Source organism: Salmo salar, chromosome ssa25, assembly GCF_905237065.1.
Source record: "Salmo salar chromosome ssa25, Ssal_v3.1, whole genome shotgun sequence".
NCBI classification, from domain to species: Eukaryota; Metazoa; Chordata; class Actinopteri; order Salmoniformes; family Salmonidae; genus Salmo; species Salmo salar.
Window position 1 is genome coordinate 20,827,442 of NC_059466.1, and position 18,936 is coordinate 20,846,377.

The 18,936-nt window shown below is 46.4% G+C and overlaps 1 protein-coding gene across 1 annotated transcript in view; it reads left to right on the plus strand.

Moving 5' to 3' along the window:
* The window catches only part of kcnh3 (potassium voltage-gated channel, subfamily H (eag-related), member 3), a 207,856-nt gene that overhangs the window by 135,685 nt on the left and 53,235 nt on the right, over positions 1-18,936 (plus strand). The window contains exon 8 of the mRNA XM_045707463.1: positions 4,708-5,103. Within this exon, the coding sequence (XP_045563419.1) occupies positions 4,708-5,103 (396 nt within the window). The remainder of the gene's footprint in view (positions 1-4,707; positions 5,104-18,936) is intronic.

Sequence of the window (18,936 nt, forward strand, 5' to 3'; positions counted from 1 at the left end):
AGGACATTCAGGGACTTGTCCTGAAGCCACTCATGCGTTGTCTTGGCTGTTTACTTAGGGTCGTTGTCCTGTTGGAAGGTGAACCTTCGCCCCAGTCTGAGGTCCTGAGCTCTCTGGAGCAGGTTTTCATGAAGGATCTCTCTGTACTTTGCTCCGTTCATCTTTGCATCGATCCTGACTATTCTCCCAGTCCCTGCCGCTGAAAAACATCCCCACAGCATGATGCTGCCACCACCATGCTTCACTGTAGGGATGGTGCCAGGTTTCCTCCAGACGTAACGCTTGGCATTCAGGCCAATCTTGGTTTTATCAGACCAGAGAATCTTGTTTCTCATGGTCTGAGAATCTTTATTTTGGCAAACTGCAAGCGGGCTGTCAAAAGCCTTTTACTGAGGAGTTGCTTCCGTCTGGCCAGTCTACCATAAAGGCCTGATTGGTGGAGTGCTGCAGAGATGGTTGTCCTTCTGGAAGGTTCTCCCATCTCCACAGAGGAACTCTAGAGCTCTGTCCGAGTGACCATTGGGTTCTTGGTCACCTCCCTCAACTCCTTCTCCCCCGATTGCTCAGTTTGGCCGGGTGGCCAGCTCTAGGAAGAGTCTTGGTGGTTCCAAACTTCTTCCATTTAAGAATGATGGAGGCCACTGTGTTCTTGGGGACCTTCAATGCTGCAGAAATGTTTTGGTACCCTTCCCCAGATCTGTGTCTCAACTTAATCCTGTCTCGGAGCTCTGTGGACAATTCCTTCGACCTCATGGCTTGGGTTTTGCTCTGACATGCACTGTCAACTGTGGGACCTTATATAGACAGGTGTGTTCCTTTCCAAGCATGTCCAGTCAATTGCATTTACCACAGGTGGACTCCAATCAAGTTGTAGAAACATCTCAAGGATGATCATTGGAAACAGGATGCACCTGACCTCAATTTTGAGTCTCATAGCGAAGGGTCTGAATACATTTGTAAATAAGGTATTTCTGTTTTTATTTTTAACACATTTGCAAACATTTCTAGAAACCTGTTTTCGCTTTGTCATTATGCTGTATTGTGTGTAGATTGCAGATATTTTTTCTTCATTTAATTCATTTTAGAATAAGGCTGTAACGTAACAAAATGTGGAAAAAGTCAATGGGTCCAAATACTTTCCGAAGGCACTGTACCCCAGGGTGTTCCAGCCAGGCCTGCTGCATATCTTTAGCCCAGCCCCAGGACTCAAGCACCATGAACCCAACTTTTCAGAGACTGTCATTGGTTTTACAGGCATTTCCTGGTTGCTCATGCTTATTCATGACTTACATGGTGGGTCAGTTTGTATTCTGAAGATTAGGATTTGATTTTGAGGGTACCCACAGCCATTCCTGACCGTTTGCAATTTTCTGTAAGTTGATTGAGCCTGTACTATTCAAAGCTTGATTGGCGGGTAAGTTGGTAAGTTTTGGGAGTTGATTTTAGTGGTAGCCATAGCCATTCTTGAGCTGTAAGATTTAGTTGGTTTAGAATAAGGGATAGGGGTGCCTTTCAAACACTCATGCAAGGTCAGACTTATCTTTCATTAATTAGGATGATTACAGTTGATTGGCTAGGCAGAGGTTTGGCTTGTCCCAGCTCAGTATAAAAGCGAGTTGGACCAGTTTCATATTATACTGTAGTGATATGAGATTGATACATTTATTTGAGACAAAAGTATTTCTTTAAGTGGGAGACTGTCAAACATGAATTGTCTTTCAAGAGCCTTACATAGCCATCAGCATTGCCAAACCATTCCATGAAAGCACCAAATGTAATAGCATATTTTCAATTTCCTATACAGACACACAGAAACCCTCACATCTTATAAGCCTGTTTTCTTTCATCTGTTATTATTATAGGTCAGCAGTATTTATAGACCGGCTGTCAAGTGTCAGTGTGTAGCAGGTCGGACGAAGTCAGGCGCAGGACACAGAACTGAGTAAAAACGTAACTTTACTCGAAATAAACCAACAAGATATTCCACACTGGGAAACACACCAGCTCACAGAAATGCTGACCACTTCACAACGAACAAACACGCACAAAAACCATGGGGAAACAGAGGGTTAAATAATGAACATGTAATTGGGGAATTGAAACCAGGTGTGTAAAACAAAGACAAAACAAAAGGAAAATGAAAAGTGGATCGGCGATGGCTAGAAGGCCGGTGACGCCGAACGCCGCCCGAGCAAGGAGAGGGACTGACTTCGGCGTAAGTCGTGACACCGGCTCTAGTAACATGACAAACACATCAGCAGCAGCTCACAACAACAACAACAACAACAACAACATATCAACAGATATACCACAGGCGTGTGTTTGTGTTTGTGTGTTTGTGTGTGTCTGCAGGTACTGTAGGGCTGTACTGTGAACGGCTGCAGAACCTTTTGTCTGCATACATATCAATAATTCAAGTCCATGGGAGCAGCTCGTAGTCAGGGCTGATGCTCAGTTCTCTGCTCCCTGCATACACCCTTCTCCTCGATGCAGCCACAGCCACAATGCACAATACTGTCTGATACTCAGTTCCCTGCTCCCTTGCTGCTCCCTCCATCCTTCCTTACCGTACCCTTCTCCACACAGGCACCCTGCTCCTCCATGCTAGCATAGCCACAATATATCTCTCTGCACCCTTCCCCTCTCCGCATCCACAGCCACAATACTGCCTGGCAAATGATTTTCAGCTCCCTGCACCCTGCCCTTCCTTACAAATGGCCAGCTATCCAGCAGACTACTGCAGAGCCCTGTAGTGGAGTGTCCACTGAGCTAGGCAATACACAGGCAATAGAGAGCAGAAGAGAGATGGGGAGAAGGAGGGGGCAGTAGAAGAAAGGGCTAGAGCGAAGCTGCCACATCAATTATAGTATTCTAGAGTTGTATAATGGAAAAGGGAAGAGCTATTGCTGGAAAGTAAACATTCTTGTGTTGAATGTGTTTGAAATCAGTATGTGAGAGACCTTGGATCCTCACAATGTCTAAGAGGACAAAAATAGCAATTACTAAGCAGATGAATGCAGCATCAAATGAGTCCTTGAGTAGAGTATGACTTTGTCCCAAATGTCACCCTATTCCCTGTATATTGCACTACTTTTGACCAGAGACATATGGGCCCTGGTCAAGAATAGTGCACTATATAGGGAATATGGCACCATTTGGGACACATACTATATTGCAGACAGAGTATCTAGAGAGGGAGAGGGAGGGGGAGAGAGGGGGAGAGAGGGAGAGAGAGGGAGAGGGAGGGAGAGAACGTCTCTGGCGAGAACTTGACTAAAGGCTGATGTTAGAATCTTGAAAGGCACATTTTATTTAGTTCTCAGGGACACTAGATAGCGTTCAGGCTGTTTATTTAAATGGAATTTATGGGACTCAGTGTGATGTGCATGCACGCGTGTGTGTGGTTTCTAACTTTCTCTGTCAGCACCTCATCTAGAATTCTCCTTTCTCTCCATCTGTCCTTTCACTCTTTCTCATCCCCCTCATTCTCTCTCTACCGGTTGTTTTGGATGCTGTGAAGACTGAAATCTCAGAGAGGTTGTTATCTTTTGAGTGTCACGTCAAAGATTCACAACTTCAGTAGAACAGTCTGTGCTTCTCCTGCTACGTCTATCAAAGACGTGGGCTGGGTGACTGACAGGCTGACAGACAGAGCTAGAGTGGAGTGCAGAATAACAGTATGTAACCTCCTGGGATACACCTGCAGATAGATCACAAATCAATCAAGCTTTGGCTCTGATACAGTTTCTTAGAGAGAGGAGAGTAAGCATGCTAGCAGCCTTATTTAGAGGTCTGGCCTGGAGTTCAGCACCATGGACAGCATCATGTCAGAGCAAAGCAGGACAGATACTGTATGTTAAATGGACAAAGGCAGGGGAGACTGGAGGAGGCAGCTGAGAGAGTGGGTATATTCAGAACCTTGGACAAGGTAAGAGAAGAGGAGTTGTCAGAGAGTTAGTTCAGGACCACGGACAGCAAAGTATTTGTATCTGGCTGTGCATGGACAGAAAAGCTGACTGAGAAAGTTCTGCCAAGTTCTTACATAATTTGTTATGTTCGCACAGCCATATAAGCAATCCTAGTCAAAAGACCCACCCCAGTGCACACTGCGGGTGCACAAACACATTGATAAACAAATGTATTCACACATACCGCTGCATACTGACACACACTCACACACACCTAACCAACACGTACACACACTACACACACGCTGGCACATAAATCAGAAAGATTATACTCAACATGTCCTAGAAATGCTAGCTTGCATAATGACAAGCTAATTAGGCAACAACTGAGGTGTAACATTCTTAATGATATTGGTTTATTCAGTTCACTGAGACTACCCAGAGACATTCATTAGTGGGCCTTGTTTATACACTGGGTCAGCTTCAGTGTGTGTGTGTGTGTGTGTGTGTGTGTGTGTGTGTGTGTGTGTGTGTGTGCGTGTGTGTGTGCACTGTGTACATTGGGCAGCCCAGTTCAACTACAAGGTTAAAGCTACAGCTTCTTCCCCCATGAGTGTGTTTACAGTATATGGATCGCTGACAGGCTGTCCACAATGTGTTATTCTGCTAGGTATCTGTATGTAACTTTCCTTTTGTATTTCTCTCCCTCCTTCTCTCTCTCCCCCTCTATCTCTCCCTCCCTCCTTCTCCCTCTCTTTGTCTCCCTCTCCCACTTCCCTCCCCCTCCCCCCTTTCTCAGGTTGGCTACATGAGTTGGGAAAGCGTCTGGGCACCCCTTACTTCCTGTCTCCCCTTGCTACTTTGGCTCCTGGTTTGCTGCACCCCGCCATTGTCAACGCCTTCCCGGCCAACAGTAGCCAATGGAACGTGTCCGGGTCGGAGCTGGCAGGGCAGGACTCATGGAACTCCAGCCAGTGGAACGTCACAGGGACTGGGGTGGGGGCCTTGGCTGGTGGGGTGGGGGTCGGTGTGGGACAGGGTGGAGGGATGCTAGGTGGGGGTCCATCAGTGAGGAGCTCCTACGTGACGTCGCTGTACTTCGCTCTGAGCAGTCTGACCAGCGTGGGCTTCGGAAATGTCTCAGCCAACACCGACTCTGAGAAGATCTTCTCCATCTGCACCATGCTCATAGGAGGTGAGTCCCTGGAGATACAACAGGGACGTTATTGGTTGGTGAGAACGTCTGGTCTCAGTGGTATCAGGGGATAGGAAACCACCTTCTAATGATGTTTGCCTCCTCTGCTATCGCTCTCTGGTGTACACTGTTTATAAATATACACTAGATATACAAAAGTATGTGGACACCCCTTCAAATTAGTGGATTTGGCTATTTCAGCCAAACCCGTTGCTGACACGTGTATAAAATCGAGCACACCTCCATGCATTCTTCATAGACAAACATTTGTAGTAGAAAGGCCTTACTGAAGAGCTCAGTGACTTCCAACGTGGCACCGTCATAGGATGTCACCTTTCCAACAAGTCAGTTCGTCAAATTTCTGCCCTGCTAGAGCTGCCCCCGGTCAACTGTAAGTGCCGTTATTGTGAAGTGGAAATGTCTAGGAGCAACAACGGCTCAGCCGCGAAGTGGTAGACAAGCTCACAGAATGGGACTGCGGAGTGTTGAAGTGCGTAGCGCGTAATGATCGTCTGTCCCCGGTTGCAACACTCACTACCAAGTTCCGAACTGCCTCTGGAAGCAATGTCTGCACAATAACTGTTCGTAGGGAGCTTCATGAAATGGATTTCCATGGCCGAGCATCCGCACAAAAGCATAAGATCACCACGCGCAATGCCAAGCGCCGGCTGGAGTGTTTTAAAGCTCGCCGCCATTGGACTCTGGAGCGATGAATCACACTTCACCATCTGGCAGTCAACGGAAGAATCTGGGTTTGGCGGATGCCAGGAGGACGCTCCCTGCCCGAATGCATAGTGCCAACTGTAAAGTTTGGTGGAGGAGAAATAATGGTCTGGGGCTGTTTTTCATGGTTGGCTCTTTGTTCCAGTGAAGGGAAATCTTGACGCTACAGCATACAATGACATTCTAGACAGTTCTGTGCTTCCAACTTTTTGGCAACAGTTTGGGGAGGCCCTTTCCTTTTTCAGGATAACAATGCCTCCATGCACAAAGCGAAATACAGAAATGGTTTGTCGAGTTTGGTGTGGAAGAACTTGACTGGCCTGCACAGAGCCCTGACTTCAACTCCATCGAACACCTTTTGGATGAATTGGAAGGCCGACTGCAAGCCAGGCCTAAACACCCAACATCAGTGCCCGACCTCACTAATGCTCTTGTGGCTGAATGGAAGCAAGTCCCCGCAGCAATGTTCCAACATCTCGTGGAAAGCCTTCCCAGAAAAGTGGAGGCTGTTATATCATCAAAGAGGGGACCAACTACATATTAATGCCATTGTTTTGGAATGAGATGTTCATTGAGCAGGTGTCCACATACTTTTGATCATGTAGTGTACCAGAGATTCTAACGATATCAACAGAAGTGGCTCTTCAATAATGACAATAGCAAACTGTTATTGAGTAATTATGACATAAGTGAGAGGTATAACACAGACATCCCTCTATCCCTTTCTCCCTACTCCCTCCCTATCCCCCTCCCTAATCCCTTTCTCACTCCCTCCATCCCTTCCTCCCTCCCTCTTTACTTCCTTCCCTCCCCCCTCCATCCCCCTCTCCCTCCATCGAATTGAGCAGTATATGCCAGGGCCAAGGGCGTGTGTGTGCCCTCCCAGAGAGCCTTTCCTCTCAGCCTCTCGGCTTGGAGTGGCCTAAATATTCACTTAACTCATTAACTGGTGCCGGGCCCCTACTGAGACTATACAGTAGCAGCAAGGATAGTGTTTGTCTTCTCCTCTGTTCAATTTGAATCTCCTCTTCTCTTGCCACTAGCGTCAAACACCCAGGTCTCCCAGCAGTAGGGCAGTTGTTCCTCTACAGTGCTTCAAGCTTCACTCTATATGATCTATCAAGGAATCAGAGAATGCAGCCTCAGTAGCGAACCATGTCTATTGGACCTTCAGTGGGGGGAAAAAATCGTATTACGTCAAACTTCAACTAAATCAAGACAAATAACAGAAACATCATCAGTTAGAACACACAACATTATATCTAGCTCTAATGCATATGCTGCTGCTACTGTCTATTATCTATCCTGTTGCCTAGTCACTTTACCCCTACCTACAGTTGAAGTTGGAAGTTTACCTACACTTAAGTTGGAGTCATTAAAACTCGTTTTTCAACCACTCCACACATTTCTTGTTAACAAACTATAGTTTTGTCAAGTCGGTTAGGACATCTACTTTGTGCATGACACAAGTAATTTTTCCAACAATTGTTTAGAGACAGATTATTTCACTTATAATTCACTGTATCACAATTCCAGTGGGTCAGAAGTTTACATAAAAAACAATTGTAGACCTCCACAAGTCTGGGTCATCCTTGGGAGCACTTTCCAAATGCCTGAAGGTACCCCGTTCATCTGTACAAACAATAGTACGCAAGTATAAACGCCATGGGACCACTCAGCCGTAATACCGCTCAGGAAGGAGACGCGTTCTGTCTCCTAGAGATGAACGTACTTTGGTGAGAAAAGTGCAAATCAATCCCAGAACAACAGCAAAGGACCTTGTGAAGATGCTGGAGGAAAACAGGTACAAAAGTATCTATATCCACAGAAAAACGAGTCCTATATCGACTGTGGTGTACAGCAGGTCAGCCACCAGGGGGAGACTCGTCGAGGCCTGGTAACAAATGGAGTATACATCACGAGGAGGTGGCTCCATCTGCTGGACGTGCTAGGTCTCGACGGGCAGGACTAATTGGGGCTGATTGGGAGCTGGTGAGTAATCAAGGGCGGATTGCTCACCAGCTGGGCGAGGCCCATAAAGCTGCCAGAAGGGCAGCACACAGGGAGATGACTTGGGGAAGTGAGGGGACTTCCATGTGGTTGGATACAGTTACCCGAGCTAAGCCTGTGTGCCCGACAGGATACAGGAAGACCCAGAGCCCAGGAGAAGGTATCCCGGAGAGGGTCTCATGGGGAGACCTGTTCTTTTCTTTTTGATTTATTATTTAATAAACACCCTTGAAAGCGAGCTAATCATACTCTGTCCGTGTCTGATCTATGTAAATGTCTTGACCAAACCCCCTGGTCTGCCACAAGTGGTGGAGAATGCGGGCACTCTGATAACGTGCTCAGATCAGGGGTGACGTTTACACAGTATCAGCATGGATGAGTTGATAGCTCAGTTCTTCTGGGCCCAACAAGCACAACAGGCGGTTCAGGAACGAACGCTGGAGGAACAGCGACTACAAAACATCCGCCTCGTTGAGGAAGTCAGGAAGCTGCAAGGAGGAGCGTCTCCTGGATCACATCCCAACCCAGTTTTTAATCAAGCTAACGGAAGATGATGTCCTCGAAACATACCTCTATACATTTCAACGGACAGCACTACGGGAAGGCCGCAGTGGGCAAGTCTGCTGGCCCCGTTCCTCTCTGGGAATGCCCAAAAGGCGTATTGGGACCTGAACGACGAACAGGCGGATAACTACAACGGACTCAAATGGGAGATACTCAGCCGCTACGGGTACAGCCTGGCCCTTCGGGCTCAACGGTTCCACGACTGGAGGTTCGTACCCGACGCCTCCCCCCAAGCCCAGATGAGCGACGTCACCAGGGCATGGCTCCTCACCGACATATCCACCCTCTCCATCCTCGACAAAGTGGTCCTGGATCGCTTCTTACGGGTGCTACCTCATGACATGAAGAAGGCAGCGAGTTTATGCGCACCCCAGACCTTGGAGGGCCTCCTGGAAGCATTGGAGATGCAGAAGAACACTCAGGCACTGCTGAGTGGGAGCCGGGACGAGTCGGCGACCCGTCCGAAGGGACGGAAGGACAGCCCCACCGCAGTGTACCCCGAACCAACAGTCAGCAGGGCCAAAGGACTGCAAACCCGTGGAGAGACGGCGGGGGTAGGGCCGACCCGATACCGACGACCCCAGGTAGATGGAGACCAAAGGAGGTGTTTTGAGTGTGGCACCCGGGGGCACATTGCCTGGAATTGCCCGGCTCGAGAGGAGTCTATGCCATCAGCTAGCCCCAGAGGCGAGGTGGGTCACGCAGTGAACTATGTTACCTCCTGTTGGGCGCACCACGAGTCAACTGCACCCATGGTCCCGGTGAAGGTTGACGGACACGACACGGAAGCGCTATTAGACTCCGGAAGCATGGTTACGCTCGTAACCACGAGCCTGCTGAACCAGGAGACCGAATGGGGTAGGGAGATGTCCATTTCCTGTGTTCACGGTGACACAAAACGGTATCCCACCATATGGACCAACATCGTGACGCCACAAGGGAGCTGTCAGATGATGCAGTACCAGAGCTGCCGGTACCTCTCCTAGTGGGACGGGATTGTCCGCTGTTCGTGGCCCTATGGGGGCACGAGTTGAGGAAGAAAGTACGAGCCGGCTGAAGAAGAGAGCGGGGCCGACCCATCGCCTGTGCAGCCCGGAAGCCACTGGTTAACCAACCTGACTCTACGGGTCCGGAGTTGGAGGGGAAGCCGGAACCCGAACCCCCTGGGGAACCACTGGAAGAGGAGCCCAGCCTCCCCCTCCTCGATTTCGAGGGGCCAGTCATGACCCCGGTGGGGGGCCAACTGAGGGGACAATTCGGGACGGCCCAGTGGGAGGATTCGAATTTGAAAGCTGCCGCCGCCCAAGTGATAGCGGTGGATGGACAGCTACTTCCGGGGTTGAGTGACTGGCGATACCCCCATTTCCAAATTAAGAATAACCTTTTGTATCAGGTGTCGCGACAACAGGGGGAACTTCGAGAGGTATTGTTGCTGCCCCGACGGTACGTAGGAACCGTTCTTCAGCTGGCCCACACCCACCTGTTGGGGTCGCACCTGGGAATGGAGAAGACCCGGGAACGGATCGCCGCCTGGTTCCACTGGCCCGAGATGAGGAGGACCGTGGAAGACTACTGTCGCAGCTGCCCGGAATGTCAACTCACTGCCCCGAAAGCACACTTCCGAAACCCTCTGGTCCCCCTGCCAATAATCGGGGTGCCCTTTGAATGCATCGCCATGGACATAGTGGAACCCCTGGTAAAGACTGCACGAGGACACAGGTACATCTTGGTAATAGTGGACTATGCCACCCGGTATCCCGGGGCTATTCTCCTACGGGCGGCGGTGTCCAAGGGAAACGCCAGGGAGATGTTCCACCACTTTAGCCGAGTAGACATCCCGAACGAGATCCTGACAGACCAAGGTACGGAGTGTATGTCCCGCCTCATGAAAGAGTTGTGTGCCCTCCTGCAGATCAAGCAGATCCGGACCTCCGTTTTTCACCCGCAGATGGATGGGCTCGTCAAGTGCTTTAATAAAACGGTCAAACAGATGCTGCGGAAGGTCATCGAGCAGGACGGGAAGAACTGGGACCAGCTACTACCCCACCTAATGTTCTCAATCCGAGAAGTACCCCAATCCTCCCGAGTTTTCCCCGTTCGAACTCCTCTATGGGAGGAGGCCACGCGGCCTACTGGACCTCGCCAAGGAGGTGTGGGAAGCCCAACCGACCCCCCCTTACGCAGCGTGGTAGAGCACGTGGAGACGATGCGGGAGTGGATGACAGCCATATGGCCAGTCGTGAGGGAATTATATGGAGAAGGCCATACGTGCCCATGCCCAGGTCTACAATCGGGGAGCCCAGCCCCGAGAATTCCAGGTGGGAGGCAGGGTGTTGGTCTTGATCCCCACGGTAAGTTCCTGGCAACATGGCACGGACCATACGAGGTGATCGAGAAGCTGGGACCTGTCAATTACCGCGTACGGCAACCGGGGAGATGGAAACCCCAACAGATTTACCACGTGAACCTGTTGAAGAAGTGGCACAAGAGGACAGCCTTGGTCGTGTTATGGTCGGGACCCAGGACGGAAGAGTACCACAGTGCATGGTGCAGCCCCTTCGTGTTGGTGCCCAAACCGGACGGTAGCCTTCGCTTCTGTAACGATATCCGGGGAGTGAACGACATCAGCTTGTTCGACGCATATCCCATGCCGAGGGTGGACGAGCTCATCGATCGATTGGGAAAGGCCCGGTACATCAGCACCCTTGACCTGACCAAAGGTTATTGGCAGGTACCGTTGGCAGCCTCCTCCCGGAAGAAGACGGCGTTTTCGACACCAGACGGGTTGTATCAGTACCGGGTGCTCCCGTTTGGTCTCCACGGAGCCCCGCCCAGATTCCAACAGCTGATGAACAGAGTGCTTTGACCCCACTAGCAGTATGCAGCGGCATACCTGGATGATATCATCATCCACAGCCAAGGTTGTGAAGAGCACCTGACACACCTTCAGGCGGTGCTGGACGCTCTCAGACAAGCCGGGTTGACCGCAAACCCCAAGAAATGCAAGCTAGGGTTCGAGGAGGTGGAGAACCTGGGGTATTTGATCGGACGAGGGAACGTCAAGCCTCAGGAGAGTGCACAGGTCAGGGGCGAAGCATGGAAACGTGGATGCCCTATCGAGAAGGGAGACAGACGTTGCACTGATGACCCCTCCCCGACAGAGCTTATTTAATAAACACCCTTGAAACCGAGCGAATCATACTCTGTCCGTGTCTGATCTATGTAAACATCTTGACCAAACCCCCTGGTCTGCCACCCGACATAACCTGAAAGGCCGCTCAGCAAGGAAGAAACCACTGCTCCAATACCGCCATAAAAAAGCCAGACTACGGTTTACAACTGCACATGGGGACAAAGATCGTACTTTTTGGAGAAATGTCCTCTGGTCTGATGAAACAAAAATAGAACTGTTTGGCCATAATGACCATCATTATGTTTGGAGGAAAAAGGGGGAAGCTTGCAAGCTGAAGAACACCATCCCAACCGTGAAGCACGGGGGTGGCACCATCATGTTGTGGGGGTGCTTTGCTGCAGGAGGGACTGGTGCACTTCACCAAAATAGATGGCATCATGAGGGAGGAAAATTATATGGCTATATTGAAGCAACATCTCAAGACATCAGTCAGGAAATTAAAGCTTGGTCGCAAATTGGTCTTCCAAATGGACAATGACCCCAAGCATACTTCCAAAGTTGTGGCAAAATGGTTTAAGGACAACAAAGTCAAGGTATTGGAGTGGCCATCACAAAGATCTGGCCTCAATCCTGTAGAACATTTGTGGACAGAACTGAAAAAGTGTGTGCGAGCAAGGACGCCTGCAAACCTGACTCAGTTACACCAGCTCTGTCAGGAGGAATGGGCCAAAATTCACCCAACATATTGTGGGAAGCTTGTGGAAGGCTACCCAAAACATTTTACCCAAATTAAAGAATTTAAAGGCAATGCTACCAAATATGAATTGGGTGTATGTAAACTTCTGACCCACTGGGAATGTGATTAATGAAATAAAAACTGAAAAAAATCATTCTCTCTACTATTATTCTGACATTTCACATTCTTAAAATAAAGTGGTGATCCTAACTGACCTAAAACAGTGAATTTATTCCAGGATTAAATGTCAGGAATTGTGAAAACTGAGTTTAAATGTATTTGGCTAATGTGTATGTAAACTTCCCACTTTAACTGTAGATGTATAGTGCAGTTGGAAAGTATTCAGACCCCTTGACGTTTTCCACATTTTGTTTGTTTATTCTAAAATGGATCAAATAATTATTTTTCCTCATCAATCTACACACAATACACCATAATGAAAAGTGAAAACAGTTTTTGCAGTCATTTTTGCACATGTATTAAAAATAAAAAACAGATACCTTATTTACATTAGTATTCAGACCCTTTGCTATGAGACTCGCAATTGAGCTCAGTTGCGTCCTGTTTCCATTGATCATCCTTGAGATGTTTCTACAACTTGATTGGAGTCCACCTGTGGTAAATTGAATTCATTGGACATGATTTGGAAAGGCACACACCTGTCTATATAAGGTCCCACAGTTGACAGTGCATGTCAGAGCAAACACCAAGCCATGAGGTCGAATGTATTGTCAGTAGGCATTGTGTCGACGCACAGGTCTGGGGAAGGGTACCAAAAAAATTCTGCAGCATTGAAGGTCCCCAAGAACACAGTGGCCTCCATCATTCTTAAATGGAGGAAACCTGCTCCAGAGCGCTCAGGACCTCAAACTGGGGCGAAGGTTCACCTTGCAACAGGACAACGACCCTAAGCACACAGCCAAGACAACGCATGAGTGGCTTCACGACAATGTCCTTGAGTGGCCCAGCCAGAGCCCGGACTTGAACCCATTTGATAATCTCTGGAGATACCTGAAAATAGCTGTGCAGCAACTCTCCCCATCTAACCTGACAGAGCTTGAGAGGATCTGCAGAGAAGAATGGGAGAAGCTCCCCAAGTACAGGTGTGCCAAGCTTGTAGCGTCGTACTCAAGTTGACTCGAGGCTGTAATCGCTGCCAAAGTTGCTTCAACAAAGTACTGAGTAAAGGGTCTGAATAAATGTGACATTTCTGTTTTATGTTTTAAATTCATTTGCAAAAATTTCTAAAAACCAGATTTTGCTTTGTCATTATGGGGTATTGTGTGTAGATTGATGAGGTAAAAAAAAAATATTTCATACATTTTAGAATAAGACTGAACTTAAACAAAATGTGGAAAAAGTCAAGGGGTCTGAATACCTTCCGAATGCACTGTACATATGTACCTCCATTTCCTTGTACCCCTGCACCTCAACTCGGTACTGTTACCCCGTGTATTTTGCCAAGCTATCATTGCTCATTTTGTATTTATTCCTTGTGTTACCATTTTTTTTCTATTATTATAATTTTTTATTATTCTTTATTTGCATTGTTGGGAAGGGCCCGTAAATAAGCATTTCACTGTCAGTCTACATCTGTTGTTTACGAAGCATGTGACAATTAAAATGTGATTTGAGTAGCAATGCTTTTTGATGACATCATGAATTAATCATACGGGCCTGAACCACGCATTGGGCTGTCACGCACACGCCCTGCATGGAATAATGCGACGAGCAACAACAACAACAACAACAGTTTAAACAACCTACGGTAGCCTAACACCATCACTATCACTATCACCAATAGCCTAGCGATGACAACAGTGACACATCAAAGGTAAAAGGCTCGTAGTGCTGAATGGAAAGCGATCGTAATCTGCACGCTCCGTGTAGGAGAGAACACTTTTTGTACATCACATAGACATGGCCAATAGAAAGAGAGCAGTCACACACAGCATAGCCTACTGTAAAAACAGCCCGTTCACAATAATCCAGTAGGCCCCTGCGATAATAAAAAAAACACAACCATTAAGCATTTCCAAATCGAAATGTACAGCTATTACTTCCCATTGCAAACATATTTTATCTTGTTCAGCACACAAAGTAACCAGTGATGTAAAGGTTAAATGAAACAATGTTTCACACGCATTATTTTCAAAGAGATACCTAACAGCAAGCGGGTGCCACTGCCACTCACCAAATGATGATCATCTTAAACTTCACTTTTAAAGTTCATCTTGAAGGGCGACATTAAAGGCCCAATGCAGCCTTTAACATCTGGGTAAAAATGTTTTTATTAAAATGGTCAAAAATTAACAAAAATAGCATCTTAGCAAAGAGCAATTTCTCAAGCAAGAATTTCTGTCTGGGAGTGGTCTGAGTGGGGAAGGGAAAATTGAAAACTAGCTGGTTTGGAACTTTTTTTCTTTGTTATTGGTCTATTAACTTATGAGGACGCCACGCAGGCCAAAACTCTGGCTGAATTTCAGGCAGTCTTTTCAAACAATTATTTCACTAAAACGGCATTGACATTATTTTCACAATTTCACAGTACTAATCCAACTTCATAGTGTGGAAATATACACTACCATTCAAAGGTTTGGGGTCACTTAGAAATGTCCTTGATTTTGAAAGAAAAGCACATTTTTTGTCCATTAAAATAACATCAAGTTGATCAGAAATACAGTGTAGACATTGTTAATGTTGTAAATGACTATTGTTAGCTGGAAACGGCAGATTTTTTATGGAATATCTACATAGGCAAACAGAGGCCCATTATCAGCAACTATCAGTCCTGTGTTCCAATGGCTCATTGTGTTAGCCTTTTAAAATAATAAACTTGGGTTAGCTAATTGATCATTAGAAAACCCTTTTGCAATTATGTTAGCATAGCTGAAAACTGTTGTTCTGATTTAAAGAAGCAATAAAACGTGGCCTTCTTTAGACTAGTTGAATATCTCGAGCATGAGCATTTGTGGGTTTGATTACAGGCTCAAAATGGCCAGAAACAAAGAACTTTCTTCTGAAACTCGTCAGTCTATTCTTGTTCTGAGAAATGAAGGCTATTCCATGCGAGAAATTGCCAAGAAACTGAAGATCTCGTACAATGCTGTATACTACTCCCTTCACAGAACCGCCTCAAACTGGCTCTAACCAGAATAGAAAGAGGACTGGGAGAGCCCCGGTGCACAACTGAGCAAGAAGACAAGTACATTAGAGTGTCTAGTTTGAAGTCGGAAGTTTGCATACACATTAGCCAAATACATTTAAACTCAGTTTTTCACAATTCCTGACATTTAATCCTAGTAAAAATACCCTGTCTTAGGTCAGTTAGGATCACCACTTTATTTTAAGAATGTGAAATGTCAGAATAATAGTTGAGAGAATGATTTAGTTCAGCTTTTATTTCATTCATCACATTCCCAGTGGGTCAGAAGTTTACATACACTCAATTAGTATTTGGTAGCATTGCCTTTAAATTGTTTAACTTGGGTCAAATGTTTCGGGTAGCCTTCCACATGTTCCTCCTGACAGAGTTGGTGTAACTGAGTCAGGTTTGCAGGCCTCCTTGCTCGCACACGCTTTTTCAGTTCTGCCCACAAATGTTCTATAGGATTGAGGTCAGGGCTTTGTGATGCCACTCCAATGCCTTGACTTTGTTGTCTTTAAGCCATTTTCCCACAACTTTGGAAGTATGCTTGGGGTCATTGTCCATTTGGAAGACCCATTTGCGACCAAGCTTGAACTTCCTGACTGATGTCTTGAGATGTTGCTTCAATATAGCCACATCATTTTCCTCCCTCATGATGCCATCTATTTTGTGAAGTGCACCAGTCCCTCCTGCAGCAAAGCACCCCCACAACATGATGCTTCCACCCCCGTGCTTCACTGTTGGGATGGTGTTCTTCAGCTTCCAAGCCTCCCCCTTTTTCCTTCAAACATAATGATGGTCACTTTTTTTGTTTCATCATACCAGAGGACATTTCTCCAAAAAGTACGATCTTTGTCCCCATGTGCAGTTGCAAACCGTAGTCTGGCTTTTTTTATGGTGGTTTTGGAGCAGTGGCTTCTTCCTTGCTGAGCGGCCTTTCAGGTTATGTTGATATAGGACTCGTTTTACTGTGGATATAGATACTTTTGTACCTGTTTCCTCCAGCATCTTCACAAGTTCCTTTGCTGTTGTTCTGGGATTGATTTGCACTTTTTGCACCAAAGTACATTCATCTCTAGGAGCGGTATGACGGTTGTGTGGTCCCATGGTGTCTATACTTGATTACTATTGTTTGTACAGATGAATGTGGTACCTTCAGGTATTTGTAAATTGCTCCCAAGGATGATCCAGACTTGTGAAGGTATACAATTCTTTTTCTGAGGTCTTGGCTGATTTCTTTTGATTTTCCCATGATGTCAAGCAAAGAGGCACTGAGTTTGGAGGTAGGCCTTGAAATACATCCACAGGTACACCTCCAATTGACTCAAGTGATGTCAATTAGCCTTTCAGAAGTTTCTAAAGCCATGACATCATTTTCTGGAATTTTTCAAGCTGTTTAAAGGCACAGTCAACTTAGTGTATGTAAACTTCTGACCCACTGGAATTGTGATATAGTGAATTATAAGTGAAATAATCTGTCTGTAAACAATTGTTTGAAAAATTACTTGTGTCATGCACAAAGTAGATGTCCTAACCGACTTGCCAAAACTATAGTTTGTTAACAAGAAATGTGTGGAGTGGTTGAAAAACGAGTTTTAATGACTCCAACTTAAGTGTATGTAAACTTCCGACTTCAACTCTATCTGCAATATTAAAACTGATCTACCCCGCCCCCCCCCCCCTAAAAAAAAAGAAACTAAAACTAGGATACCGCTCGCGCTCAGCAGTGACTTGTCTAGGCCTTCGTGAAGGCGGAAGTAGAAAAAAACTGTCCCACCCATTACAAAATGTGATTGGTTGATTTCTCTGTCACTCCAAAATTCTGCCCTAATACAGTTGAATGCAGATGCATTCCTAGCTTCTGAAGGCCTAGCCAATGGTTAGCTAGATTTTTCTCCCCAGAGACCACCAAAGAACAATCCTAATTGGATTTTGTTTATCTTCAGTGTTAACCGTTCCCTCTCTAACACAAACTGAATAAATTAAATAAGAATGTAATTTACATTGTAGAAAAGATTAAATAGAAATTACAACGAAATTTAAATACAAAAATATAAATCATTTTATAAATCGTTATGAATCCTTTTGCGCTGAAGGCCCTTACAGTTAGTTCCCCACTGATCCTGAGACTACATCTCCCATGAGGCCACATCACAGTGATCAAGCCCACTCCTTGTCGCATTTTGGAGTTGGTTGGTTCATTTTAGTTCATGCCTGTCAGACTAGTTCATAATAAATGGTTCAAATGGAAACTGTCTGCATATTATAGCTCAGATGAAAAAACAGTAACGTGTTCGCAGTAACCTGCCTTCCCCTGGTCTTCTTGCAAATGGAACAACTTTCATTGATGTAACTTGAGAGTGGTGTATGTCTATGTATGTGTCCCAAATGGCACCCTATTCCACATAGTCCACTACTTTGAACCATCCCTATGGTCTCTGGTCAAAGGTGCACAATATAGGAAATATGGTGCCATTCAACACGCAGGCAGGGTGGTGTAACAAATTGACCCCATTCCAGATGTCCAGTCTGGTGCTTCTTCAATAAGAGGGGGGCAGTAAAGGTCTGTTTCGTGAGAAAGAGGAGGAGGGCATATTCTTAGGCCTCAGTGCAATTAAAGTGCTGAAATTAAGTGTGGAGGCTACACACACACACACACACACACACACACACACACACACACACACACACACACACACACACACACACACACACACACACACACACACACACACACACACACACACACACACAGGCTTGTCACCAGAGCATAGCACTGTGCCATTACGGTCCCAGCCAGCTGACAGCTGAAATGCCATCCACACATTAACACACTCTCTAGTGTCAACACAGACACAGATTCATACACTTAAAAAAGACACTGCTCAACACTGAAAGTAACTCGTCCATACACATTTAATGTGTGCGCACACAAACACAGCACAAAACATTCATACATCCTGCCCAAAACTGTCTCATTAGAACATGTCGAAATAGGCACATTTAACCTGCTTTGCCTGGAGAGTTGAAGTTTAAACACGGTTTAAATACAGATAAGCTGGCTATAGTCCTTCAGGTAACCGTGGCGATGTGCCAGACAGACGGAGAACATTAGAGAGCTTCATCCTCACAGGGAGAAACAACAACCTGTCTACCCAGAACCAGACTGTTACACGATAAGAATGATAAGACCATCCAGGATCATAGGACTGAGGTACTCACTGATCTAATCGGTCAGGAGAGAGTTCTTAGAACGGGCCCCTTCAATGTGTCTGCTTCAGTTGGCTCTGATATTTAACCATCCATGTACACACAATCACAGCACCCTTGTTAGTGGCCCCTTCTATCAGACTTACACACACTCTCAACCTCAGTCACTGTTGTGGAGACACACACACCCATCCTTGCAAACCTCCAAAAGCAACTACCCACACAATCACGCAGAGTCAAAGTGTTCTGTGCCATCAGTGCAGTGTGTGTGGTTTGGTTTTACTATCCTTGCGGGGACCAGAAGTCCTC